Source organism: Xiphophorus hellerii, chromosome 14 (genome assembly GCF_003331165.1).
Source record: "Xiphophorus hellerii strain 12219 chromosome 14, Xiphophorus_hellerii-4.1, whole genome shotgun sequence".
NCBI lineage: Eukaryota > Metazoa > Chordata > Actinopteri > Cyprinodontiformes > Poeciliidae > Xiphophorus > Xiphophorus hellerii.
The window spans coordinates 7,055,546-7,067,074 of NC_045685.1; the positions used below are offsets into that span (position 1 = coordinate 7,055,546).

The 11,529-nt window shown below is 37.5% G+C and overlaps 2 protein-coding genes across 2 annotated transcripts; one reads left to right on the plus strand and one right to left on the minus strand.

Moving 5' to 3' along the window:
- Positions 1-71: 71 nt before the first annotated feature.
- Positions 72-4,152, plus strand: LOC116732339 (uncharacterized). Its single transcript, XM_032582436.1, has 3 exons — positions 72-631; positions 2,383-2,433; positions 2,747-4,152. The coding sequence occupies exons 1-3, from the start codon at positions 625-627 to the stop codon at positions 4,078-4,080; spliced, it is 1,392 nt and encodes a 463-aa protein (XP_032438327.1). The 5' UTR covers positions 72-624; the 3' UTR covers positions 4,081-4,152.
- A 778-nt stretch (positions 4,153-4,930) lies between these two features.
- On the minus strand, positions 4,931-10,605 carry LOC116732338 (GTPase IMAP family member 7-like). The gene is made up of 4 exons (XM_032582435.1): positions 10,116-10,605; positions 9,390-9,520; positions 8,948-9,011; positions 4,931-8,424 (listed from the first exon to the last, which is right to left on the minus strand). The coding sequence occupies exons 1-4, from the start codon at positions 10,297-10,299 to the stop codon at positions 7,394-7,396; spliced, it is 1,410 nt and encodes a 469-aa protein (XP_032438326.1). The 5' UTR covers positions 10,300-10,605; the 3' UTR covers positions 4,931-7,393.
- Between the last annotated feature and the right edge of the window lie 924 nt (positions 10,606-11,529).

The following is an 11,529-nucleotide window of genomic DNA, read 5'->3' on the forward strand; positions in this document are numbered from 1 at the left end:
CTTAAAGAAATCTGTTCTACTGGAATCCAAGATAACAGATTTAAGGTAGGATCCATCAGCAGATCAGCTGAAACTTATCTGCCAGCTGTAAACACTAAAGTCCAATTCATCCAGATTATCAAATCTGATGCAGCTGATAAAAACAATATTCTTGACACACACAGCCCTTTTTTATGACAATATTAACTTAATTAAAAATAACTGAGGTACTTTTCAGTTTTTTATTTGTTAAAAATGTTTTGAATCATGTAGAATTTTTTTTCTACTTCACAATAGTACACCTCTTTGTGTCGGTCTTTCACATAAAATTTGAATAATATTTATGTTTGTTGTTGTCATGTGGCATAAAAAAAATAGTTCAAGGGGTGTGAATACCACTGATGTCTGACATCATCTCAGTTGTCTTATCAGACAAATGTTAAACACACCCTGATCTTCAAGTATCTTATGTTTATGTTGTTAAGTTTGCTTGTGTTGCGTAACCAGTAATAAAACCAAAAGTGAAATGAAACACTCACCTAATTTTGAGTCAGACCGTCTACGAAATAAGCCAGAGAAAAAAGTCGCTCCGCCTTGGTGAGGGGCTTTTCTGAGGGATTCCTGAGCAATACTGTCTTCAACATCATGGAAGGTAAGATATTATAATAACTAATAAGAAATGTTAACTCTTAACTCTTTTTAGTAATGTAAACTCGTTGTTTTTGCTTGCAGTTTAGTTCATGCTTTCACTGACATTCTCACACAGAGCGGGAATGCCAGCACATTTCTCACATGTACTTCTCTTGTAAACTACATGAAGTAGTTCAGCTAACGGAAAAGTTTGGGATATTAATTTAATATCACTGCACCTTTAACACCGCGGTCGTCCAGTTCAAGAAGAATAAGATGATTTTCTGTGTAAAATACACATTTCTTTTCTATTCTAACTAGGTCTTGTAGACACAATTTACATTAGTTGATTTTCTCTATAATATGTCAATAGATTATATAACTGGAGTTATAAAGTAGGTCAAATTAATAAAAAAATAGAGGTGATGCCATGTCCACAATTTAGACTAGACAGAATGGCAGAAGAAGGAATACAGTCCTCTTTCTGAGAGATTTTAAAAAAATGTCCTTGTGCAATGTGTGGTGAAATAAACTTGTTCATTACCTTTGATTCTCCTTCTGCCTGTAGTTTCATGTTTGGATAGAAACATTGTGTCAGATGACAAACATGAACTTGATTTATGAGGATGCTGCTCATTCAGGAAAAAACCTGCAAGTAATCCACCATGTAGATGAGCCCAAGGCGGTTTTATATGTTACTGCAGAGAACCAAATAGTACAGCTGGTTTCATTTCTTGACATTCTCAGTTCTGCCTGTTTACACCTGATGCTTTACCTGTCTTCAGTTACAGTACAGACCAAAAGTTTGGACACACCTTCTAATTCAATGGGTTTTCTTTATTTTCATGACTATTTATAAGGCAAGAAATCCCACTTATTAACCTGACAGGGCAGGTTGACCTATGAAGTGAAAACCATTTCAGGTGACGACCTCTGGAAGCTCATCAAGAAAATGCAGAGTGTGTGCAAAGCAGTAATCACAGCAAAAGGTTGCTACTTTGAAGAAACTAGAATATAAGGGGTATTTTCAGTTGTTTTACACTTTTTTGTTTAGTGCATATTTCCACATGTGTTATTCATAGTTTTGATGCCTTCAGTGTGAATCTACAATGTCAATAGTCATGAAAATAAAGGAAACTCATTGAACTAAAAGGTGTGTCCAAACTTTTGGTCTGTACTGTATATGTAGAAATTGTGTTCATAAACCAAAAACTATTTGCATATTTAGATTTAAAGTGATCTTTAAATTTTCTTCCCTGGAAGTCTTATGAACATTTTGGAGTGATGTCAGAATCCCAGCTGGAATCTAATAGAGAATCTGTTGAGAGTCCTAAAGGTGAAAAAACCCACAACTGATGATTCTGACTCATTGCCAGTATCATGTTTTGATGATGTCTTGAATCATTTTACCAGGTTGTAATCCAAAACAATGTTTGAACAGGGGCTTCTGCTGATATGGGCGACACGGGCGGTGTTGTGAGGAGGGCGTCTTCCGTCAAGTTTAATCTGACAAATTAACAAAATTGCAATTAAATGAGGCGTGCTGTGGTGGCGCAGGGGGTTAGCACGCCCCACGTTTGGAGGCCTTAGTCCTCGACGCGGACGTCGCGGGTTCGACTCCCGGCAACCTTTGCCACATGTCCTCGCCCTCTTTCCTGTCTGCCTACTGTCGCAAAAAAATTCAAGTTCATCATTTTCTATTTCAGAAAACACCAAAAGTTAAGTTGCATTTCTGCTGTTTTTGGTTGTGATCTGTTTCTCTTGTATTTGTAGGCCGTCCAGCTGCTTGCTGTGGGTTGGGAGCAAAACGGAGCAAATCCCAACGTAGGTCTTTTTTTTTCAAACCATGTGTAAATGAGTTTAATGCAATTTACGACAAAGCAAATGTTGTATAAGAATTCTAACTATGATAACAATAATGATGAATAATATATATGACATAAAACAACTTTTAACTATAAATGTGTATTTCAGGTCAGACTAGATGATTTCTCATGTCATGGCTTTATTGGCCACATGCCTCAGCTTTAATTTTTCTTGAGTTAAATTAGATGTCGCACAAATATGTTGCTTCTTGAAGAACAATCAACAAAAATAAATGTTTTTTCTTTGTCTGAAAAACAAAATTGTCTCTTAGTGCCCAAAAGAAGAATCGCCATCATTGGACAAACTGGAGCAGGGAAAAGCAGCCTTGGAAACACCATATTTAAAGAGAAGAAGTTCAACGTCAACCATGACGTGGAACCTGGGATCAGAGGATGTGAAGCAAAGACCAAACGTGTTGGTGGGAGAGAAATCACTCTGATCGATATGCCTGGTTTATTTGATCCAGGGAAAGATGAGAAAGAGATGAAGGCTGAGTTACTGAAAGGAATCACAGAGTGTTCGCCTGGGCCTCACGCTTTCCTCATCGTGCTCAACGTGGAGAAATCTACCCAGAAAGACGACGACATCGTCAGCAAAATGAATGAGCAGTTCTCTGAGGAAGTGTTTAAATATTCAACTGTTGTCTTTACTCACGGTGACCGGCTCCCGAGGCGGCAACAAACCCAAGGGTTTGTGAAGGAAAACGAGTTCCTTGGCGATTTAGTAGAAAAGTGTGGAAATCGCTGCCACGTTGTAGACAACAAACGCTGGAACAAGCGATCGAAGTACAGATACAGAAGCAACCGGTATCAGGTGAAGAGACTGCTCAAGTCAATAGAGAAGACGGTGGAAGAAAACGACGGGAGCTTTTACACCAATGCCATGCTGCAAAAAATAGAGGAGAATATCAAAAAAGAAGAAGAAAACATCGCAAAGTCTTCCAGAAACATACCAGAGGAAAAAATCAGAGAGACGGCTAAAGAAAGGACGTATGATGATTTCTTAAACAGGCTGGCAGGCATCACTGTTGGTGCTTTGTTAGGAGCCGCTTTTGGTTCAGCAGTAGCTGTGTCAGTGGTTGTCGCATTGCTGGCAACAACTGTTAGAGTCCTCGCCTCTGCAACCAAATCATGGAGTGCAACGTTTACAAAACCAGCCTTACATGCAACAGCAAGTGCAGCACCAGATAAAACAGGGGAAGCAGAAAAAGAAGCAAATGTAGCAGCAGAAGCAGGAGACCCACCAGCAGCAACGGCGGTGGAAAAAGCAGCAGATACAGCAGCAGCAGAAAAGCCACCAGTAGCACAAAAGGTGGCAACAGCAGAAGAGGGAAAAGCAGCAGAAGTAGCTGGAAAAATCGGAGGAGCATCGTCACAAATAGGAGGAGCGTTAAGACTAGTAGTGGGTGCGGCTACAGCAGCGGGAGCGTTTTTGGGGGGTGTGACAGGATATAACGCAGCAGAAAATGCAAAAACTCCATGGGAAGCAGCAGAGAAGGCGGCTCAGGCTGTGTCAGCTTCAGGATTTACAGCCATAGAGAAATCTCAGAATTTGGCATCAGATCTTGTTAAAGCAGTGGTTAAACCATTGACCAAAGACTCTTAAAAATCTTCATTATTTACTCCTTTACACTTAAAAATAAATGAAAAAAAAAAAAAAAAAACACCAAGAGAAACAGATTGAAGCATTTTATTCTTAGTTTGTGGGTTTTCTTAGGCAGCTTTTTCTCATCTGGTACTGATGATGATCAGTTCTGATAACAAAACAAACAAATAGATAAAATATAAGGTTTAGTGTGACTAATCCTTGAAACAGGGCAAAAAGTGTTTGAATTTATTGTGACAGAGTACAAGTAACGTAACTCTGTTGTTTCTTCCTGTGCCTGGTGTTCAGGCTAAAAGATTCCCCAGGGGCCTGAGCATCTTTTAAAGGTTCCAGGAGAGACAATAATGGATTGAAGGGGGAGAAGTAAACTGTGCACTTTAGAGGTTTAATGGTACAGATTTACATCTAGAGAAATTATGTGCTTAATGATGTATAATGTTTGTTAAATAAAACAACTAACATAACAGTCATATTATTAGAGTGACTGCATTTGCTCATCTCTAGATTAACACAAAATATGTAAAAACCCGAGTTTATGATTACTCAGACATAAAGTCCACTAAAAAAATTGGTGTTTCATAGTTTTCCAAAAGCATTGCTGAAATGTACCATTTTACTATTTTTCTTGTGAACCGATGTTAGTGTGATGTTTCATCCTATTAGCTGGATGAATAATCTCTTTAAATTCAGAGAACACTAACCTTTAGACATGTTTTCTATATGTAGATTTATTTTATTTAATCAGATCTTTTTATTGGACCAACCATCATTCTAACCATTATTGTGATTTAAGCTCGATGGACCCAAAACGTGTGAGCACACGAACAGGAAATCAGCCAACACAGAACAATCAGAGTTTACTTATTTTATTCTTTTTAGCGCTAAAAAGAAAGAGACGCTTACCCTTACAGGCTTATGTGGATGTCAAGTGTAAAGGCCCGAATCTATACAGCATCTGCTCAAACACGGAAGACACCTTGCTTATATCCTGAAGTCCACCTCCTGGTCTGCTGGTGTGTTACGTCACTGCCTAGTGGTCAGACGATGAGCTAAAGTTAAGTTTCGTTTCTACAGAAAGTGTCCGTATGAAACAAAAGGCTTTTGTGCAGAATCTTTGTGTCCGTAGATGTGTGTGCGTGCATGTATGGTGCGTGTCTGGAGCAAACGTCTGAACACCATCCAGTTGCGTTATAATGATGATAGCAGGTTGTTTTGTCTTGAGCCGCTGGGAAAAATCTTCAGGATTCTATAAAGTTAGTTGGTTCTGAGCACATTTCTTGCCAAAAGCACACTAAACTTAAGCTATGTAAAATTCTGACAATTTTAGATTTGTTGGGACTTTAGACTTTTTCTTAGAGATATTTTCTTAAAATTTGTTGTAGACATTTTTACTTCACATCTAACATTTCCCCTGCGTGTCCAGTCCTTGTCGAAATCAAAGCAGAACGTAGAGACTCTCTAGCAACAGCCTGTAAGGGTAAAACTCTTTATTCTTGGGTTGGATGCCTCAAGTCGTCATCCTGCTCAGTTTAAATGATCTCAAACAATGCAGCTCCAGAGGTTTTTGATACTTGACATTTATTGCATTTGTTCCATCTTTCCAGGAATACAGAAAGAAAGATAAATAAAAGAAAATGAACAAACATGTAAGGTGTGGCACAGATATAACTCTCAAAAACAATTCAATTCAGGATTAAGCGAATTTGGACTTTCACAGCAGTCATAACTGTTTGATATCATGAGTAAAAACATTAATTATACCTGGACTGTTTCTACTGTCGTTGACAGGCTGGCATACTTCTTGTCCGTCCTGAACTTTTATCCAACAAGTCCTGGAATGACTTCTCAGATATTTTCAAATGCAAAATTCAAATAAGAATTTTTCACTGCTAACCACTGAGATATACACAAAAGAAATCACACAGGATATATATGTTATATTTATAATATTGGTTCTGTCAATGCATAACAGAAAATTATGAATAAATGCCACAGATCAACCCCTTTATCTTTACCAGGACAGATAGAATCTGGAGCTGGGTGTAAAGTTATTGCAATGAATATTACATTTGATTTAATAGATCCGAGTGAAAAAAATGATTTCAAGATGAACAAGTACATAAATCACATACCTAAATATTCAGTATGAGCAAGATATTACCATTTTCATTCTAAACACATCAAAACTAATTATTTATGAAGAACCAAATATTGAACCAAAATGAAATTGCTAAAATGTAATAAGTCTAAATGCAGATCTTACATTATTGAACCTTAATATGGCAGATATACTTGATACATATTTGAAGTATTTAGTATTAAATATAAAATATTAAATTTATATTGAACCTTTTGCAATGACAGATAAGTTCTGTTGTTAAACCATTCGAGATTCAGGTTTAAGCAATGGCTACCATTTGTGATTCACAGGGAGTTCTATCAGATTGAGGTATTTAGATGTTTCCACCCTGAAACATGGAATAAAAATATTCATAATTTGGTTTAAAATCAAATTTTTTAAAGCATGAATCAAGATTTTCATCTCATATTTCAGCTAGATCCTGAGCTAGAGGTGGGAACAAAGCTTTCCAGCACAAAAATAAAATATCCAGAAGGGGGCGCTGTTGCTTTAAAGAAAATACAATACGGCTTCTCCTAGTCTTGATCACAGAGGAAGATGAAAAGCTTTGACTCTCTGCACACAAAAAGGAATCTTATTGCTCCAACTAGGATTCGTAGTCATCAAGGTATGGAAAAAAAAAAAGATTTTAAATCTCAACAGAAAGTCACCAAAACAAGTTTTATGGTGACTTTGGAGCAACAGAGGCCTGAAGTTACGAAAACAAATAAAGTAACATCCTCCTATTTCTCAGGATCCACTGATTGGGACAGCGGCCCTCAGTTTGATGCTTTTTGGTTTTAGTTTGGTGTCTGATGTCACAACAAGTAACATCATAAAAAACAGAAAGGAACTAAACCCCTTCCTGATTACAAAGCAACATTTTATAAATACATATTTTTCTTAGTGATATGAGTCAACTAAAATAATATAAACCACAAAAAACTAATGAAATGTCAAAAATAACCTTTGTACTCTGACTTTTTTCAAATTAGGGCACTCTTCCAAGTTTATTAGTAAATCAGCTGTCTGAAAAACATCTTATAATTCGCAATAAATCTTATCTCACAGTTACATTATTTTCCCAAAGCTTAAGGCCAGATTATAGTTAAGTGGAAGAAGGTCTTAAACCTGCCACTGCTGCTGCTGCTGTGAAACCAGCAGCTCCAACAATTGTTCCATCTTCTGCTGAACCTACAGGTCCAGTGCCTTGTAGGCAGCTGTTATATATGCAAGAATAGTCTTAATAGCTTCTACTGTACCAAGAAAGGCTTTCAATAGAAGATTTATTGTAATGTCTTTTATTGTCTTTAAAATCTCACGAACTCTTCTTATAGCTCTCTTCATGATTCCTTCTTTTGCAACTTGTTGTTCTTGTTCTCGAAGAACTGGCAATTCTTCATCAACTTCCAGTTCTTCATAAGGAATTTGTTCTTCTTCATGTAGAAACTGTTGTGTCATTTCCTCCTCTCCTTGGAGCAAACCATTGGTGTAGTACTTTCCATCGTTTTGCTGTTCTTCATGAACAACCGGTTCATGAACAGCTTGCTGTTCTTGTTGAACAATTGCAAGTGCTACACGTTGTGTCATTTTCTGCACTGTTTGCAGAAGCTCATTGGTATAGCAGTTCCCTTTGTTTTTTTCCACCGTCTCTTCAATTGATTTGAGCATCTCCTTCACCTGGAAGGCGTTGTTCCTATATGTCTCAACAGAATGATTGTTCCAGTGTTCATTATCTACAACATGGCACCGACCACCACATTTTGCTACTATTTCCATCAAAGATTCATTTTGGCTAATATATTCTTTGATATTCTGCCCTTTAGGGAGATTCTCACCATTAGTAAAAACTACTGTTGCATATGGAAACACTTGCTCAGAGAAGCTTTCAGTAATTTTTTGAATAATTTCTTTTTCCTGGTCTGTGAAACGTCCTAGTTCAAGTACAATGAGGAAGGCATGCAGCCCAGGCGAATACTCTGTGATAAATCTCCATATTTCGTCCTTCAGTTTTTCTTCAGGCATCTTTGTATCAAAGAAGCCTGGTGTGTCAATCAGAGTAATTTGTCTCCCATTGAGTGAATCAGTTTGTGCCTGACATGGACTTTGACCAGAGTTAGCACCAGGGCAGACAGTGAACTTGTTTTCTCCAAATATGGTGTTTCCAAGACTGCTTTTCCCAGATCCAGTTTTCCCAAGAATCACAACTCTTCTCAAATCAGACTCTAAAACATAAAAATGTCCGTCATTACTATAACACTGAAGAAATGTGAACAAAATCAAGTTGATTAATGTTTGGTGAACAAAGTCATACTTTGTATTCAAAGCTGAATATCAGACATAGACAGTTGTCAAACAGAAAACATTGCAGCTTGGCCCTGGAGAAAACATATATATACTGCCCGCTAGACCCAGTGTTAGAGATTTTTGGTCAGCCTCCTGCATCACCGCCCTCTGGATATTTTGTAGCAGGCTCCGCCCTGACTGCACTGTTTTGGTCAGACTGCGATGTTTGTTTTTTCTTGTGTTTTCTTGAACTCTGTTCTGCTGTAAAGTAAGGTTTGGTCCATGTTTCCTTGATGAGATTGATATTTTTGCCTCACCTTACCACCATTTATTTGGTTATAGAACAGAAAGAGCCTATTGCCTGAGTTTACAATACTTTGATATTATAAACTCTCAGGCAGGCCTTCAAATATTGTATTCTGAAAAGGAAAAAGTTAGAGAAAATAAATGAGGGTGACTTACCATCAGGAAGACATCTGTTACCAGTGTTGATGCAGTCCCAGTCGTTTTCGTTTGACACAGCCCTCTAGTGTACAAGAAAATGGTTTATTTATGTAGGAATTTTTTTTAAGTCTTTAGGCAGTAATGATGAAAATAAGGTGTACAGAGACAATAAAACACTTTATCAACACAGAATTTGGTAGAACCTAATGATGTGCAAATATCATATTCACACCGCCAAACATCTGCACCAAAAACCTAATTTCCAGATTTTTTAAAATCTTCTATTAATATTCATATTATGTCTTATTATATTTTAGCAATCATATTATTACCATTATATTGAACTCTAGAGGATCAACTGTTCACAAGGTTTCTAGAGGCCTGTCCTGGTCATGTTGGTCAAGAAGATTTGAGAGTGAAGAAAGAGTATGCGTCCAAAGTGCTGCTGAGTCCTACTAACCTCTTCTGAAGCTGTGGAGACACTGGTGCTGGAAGAGTCAGAAGATAGAGGTTTCTCTGTGACAATTAAGACCAGAGGACCTGAGGGCAGCTCCACTGTGTGCTCACATCTCCTTAGGACTTCCTGCTGGTCTACAACAAAATGGATCACAATCATTATTTTGAGCTTTAATAAGGTATACATGGCGCAATTACAACCAAATTGTTGTACGATCAACAGTCAACTGTTGATAGAAATATCAAAGACATTTTAAATTTAAATGAAGATAAGAAATAATACAATGTAAAATACAATGATTTAAATTATATCACATTATATACCAGGTGATCAAATGAGGGTCAGTTCAGTTGACGGGGTCAATCAAATTGCCTGTAGAGATTTTTAAGGTCCAGCAAGAGTCAATATTCAGTGACACAATATTAACACAGTCTGGCAATGTGTCAATACGCTTCATGACGTCTCATTAACCCATCACTGCATTTTACAAAAAATTACTTCCTTTAAACCTTCCTGAACTAAATAGACACACCGGATGCCAAACAACTAAAGAGAAAGTTAGTATAGAGAAAAAGTCTGAAAAAAAAAACTCCTACATCATCTGTGCTTTGTTATTGTCTCTGTCATCTTTCAAGTTTGTTCCACTCACTAAATTAACTTTTTTAAAGGCAATTTATACTTGAAATAAATAATTTACACCTGGAACTGATAGACAGTATTTTACTTTACCTCTTTGAAGTTTGAAAGCGATACTGTAGGTCTCATCGGCTGCAATTGTTACTGGTCCACACGCTCCTCCGCCTGACTTGCGTTTAATCTGAAAATAATTTTCTACTTTCTTCTTATTTTGTTCTGAGAGAACGTCTGAACACTCGATGAAAACGGGGTATGGATAACAGTCCTCCATCTTCATTCAGAACGCAAACTAACTTCTAGTTCCTCTTGGCCGCACCCTAAGTACTGTTGTTTTCGTAAACACACAAATGGGTTTTTCCATGATGAAATGTAACATAATACACTTTCACTTTCAACTTGTTCATAAGAGACAGCAACGTATTCATAATCAGCATGATTTTAAGATGATTTGTGAGATTTTCTCTTGCTTGAATTGTTATCTTTTTTTGAGACCTGCCTCCAGAAAATCATGTAATGTGCTCTTCTTCATAGTTGGCCTTCTATCACCTGAAGAACATTTCCAGGATTAAAGGACTAATGTCTCAGCCAGATCTAGAGAAACTCATCCATGCGTTCATCTTCAGTCGTATTGATTATTGCAACAGCGTCTTCACAGGTCTGTCCAACAAATCAATCAAACAGCTACAGCTGATCCAGAATGCTGCTGCTGGCGTTCTCACTAAAACCAGGAAGATAGAGCACATAACACCAGTTTTAAAGTCCCTCCACTGGCTCCCTGTAGCTCAAAGAATAGACTTTAAAATACTGTTGTTAGTTTATAAATCACTTAACGGCTTAGCACCACAATACATTAAAGATCTGCTTTTATTGTATCAACCTTCCAGGTCTTCATGTTCTGGTTCTGGTTCTTCTCTGCATCCCCAGAACCAGAACCAAACATGGAGAAGCAGCATTCAAATTCTATGCACCACAAATCTGGAACAAACTTCCAGAAAACTGTAAAACAGCTGAAACACTGACTTCCTTTAAATCTAGACTAAAGACCCACCTGTTCACTGTAAATTTAAGGAAAATTTGCAGTGAGATCAGAAATAAATGTGGAGATTTGTTGATTTTGTGTGAATTTCGTAAATTTGTTAAAAACTGGAGGGAAGTAGTTATGTGATTTGGAGTCTAGGGGGCCACATAAAAACTACGGTGGGCCAGATTTGGCCCTCTGGCCTCGAGTTTGACACCTGTGATGTAGAGCCTACAGAGATACAGAGTTTTGCTTGGTGTGTGTTAGCAATGCTCAATAGGGGAATTTGAAGAAAGTACCTTTTCTAAACTGGGACTGTATCTAGTTTATGTACTAGGAGTGAAATGTGAAGTCAAACACAAGGTCGTCTCCTCGACAAATAAAGCTTGGTCCAGGCTGAGTCATCAATGAGAAAGTTATTCCCATCCCACCAATAAAAATTAAAACCATATGTCCATTCCAATGTCATTGGACTACTGTGATGGGAGC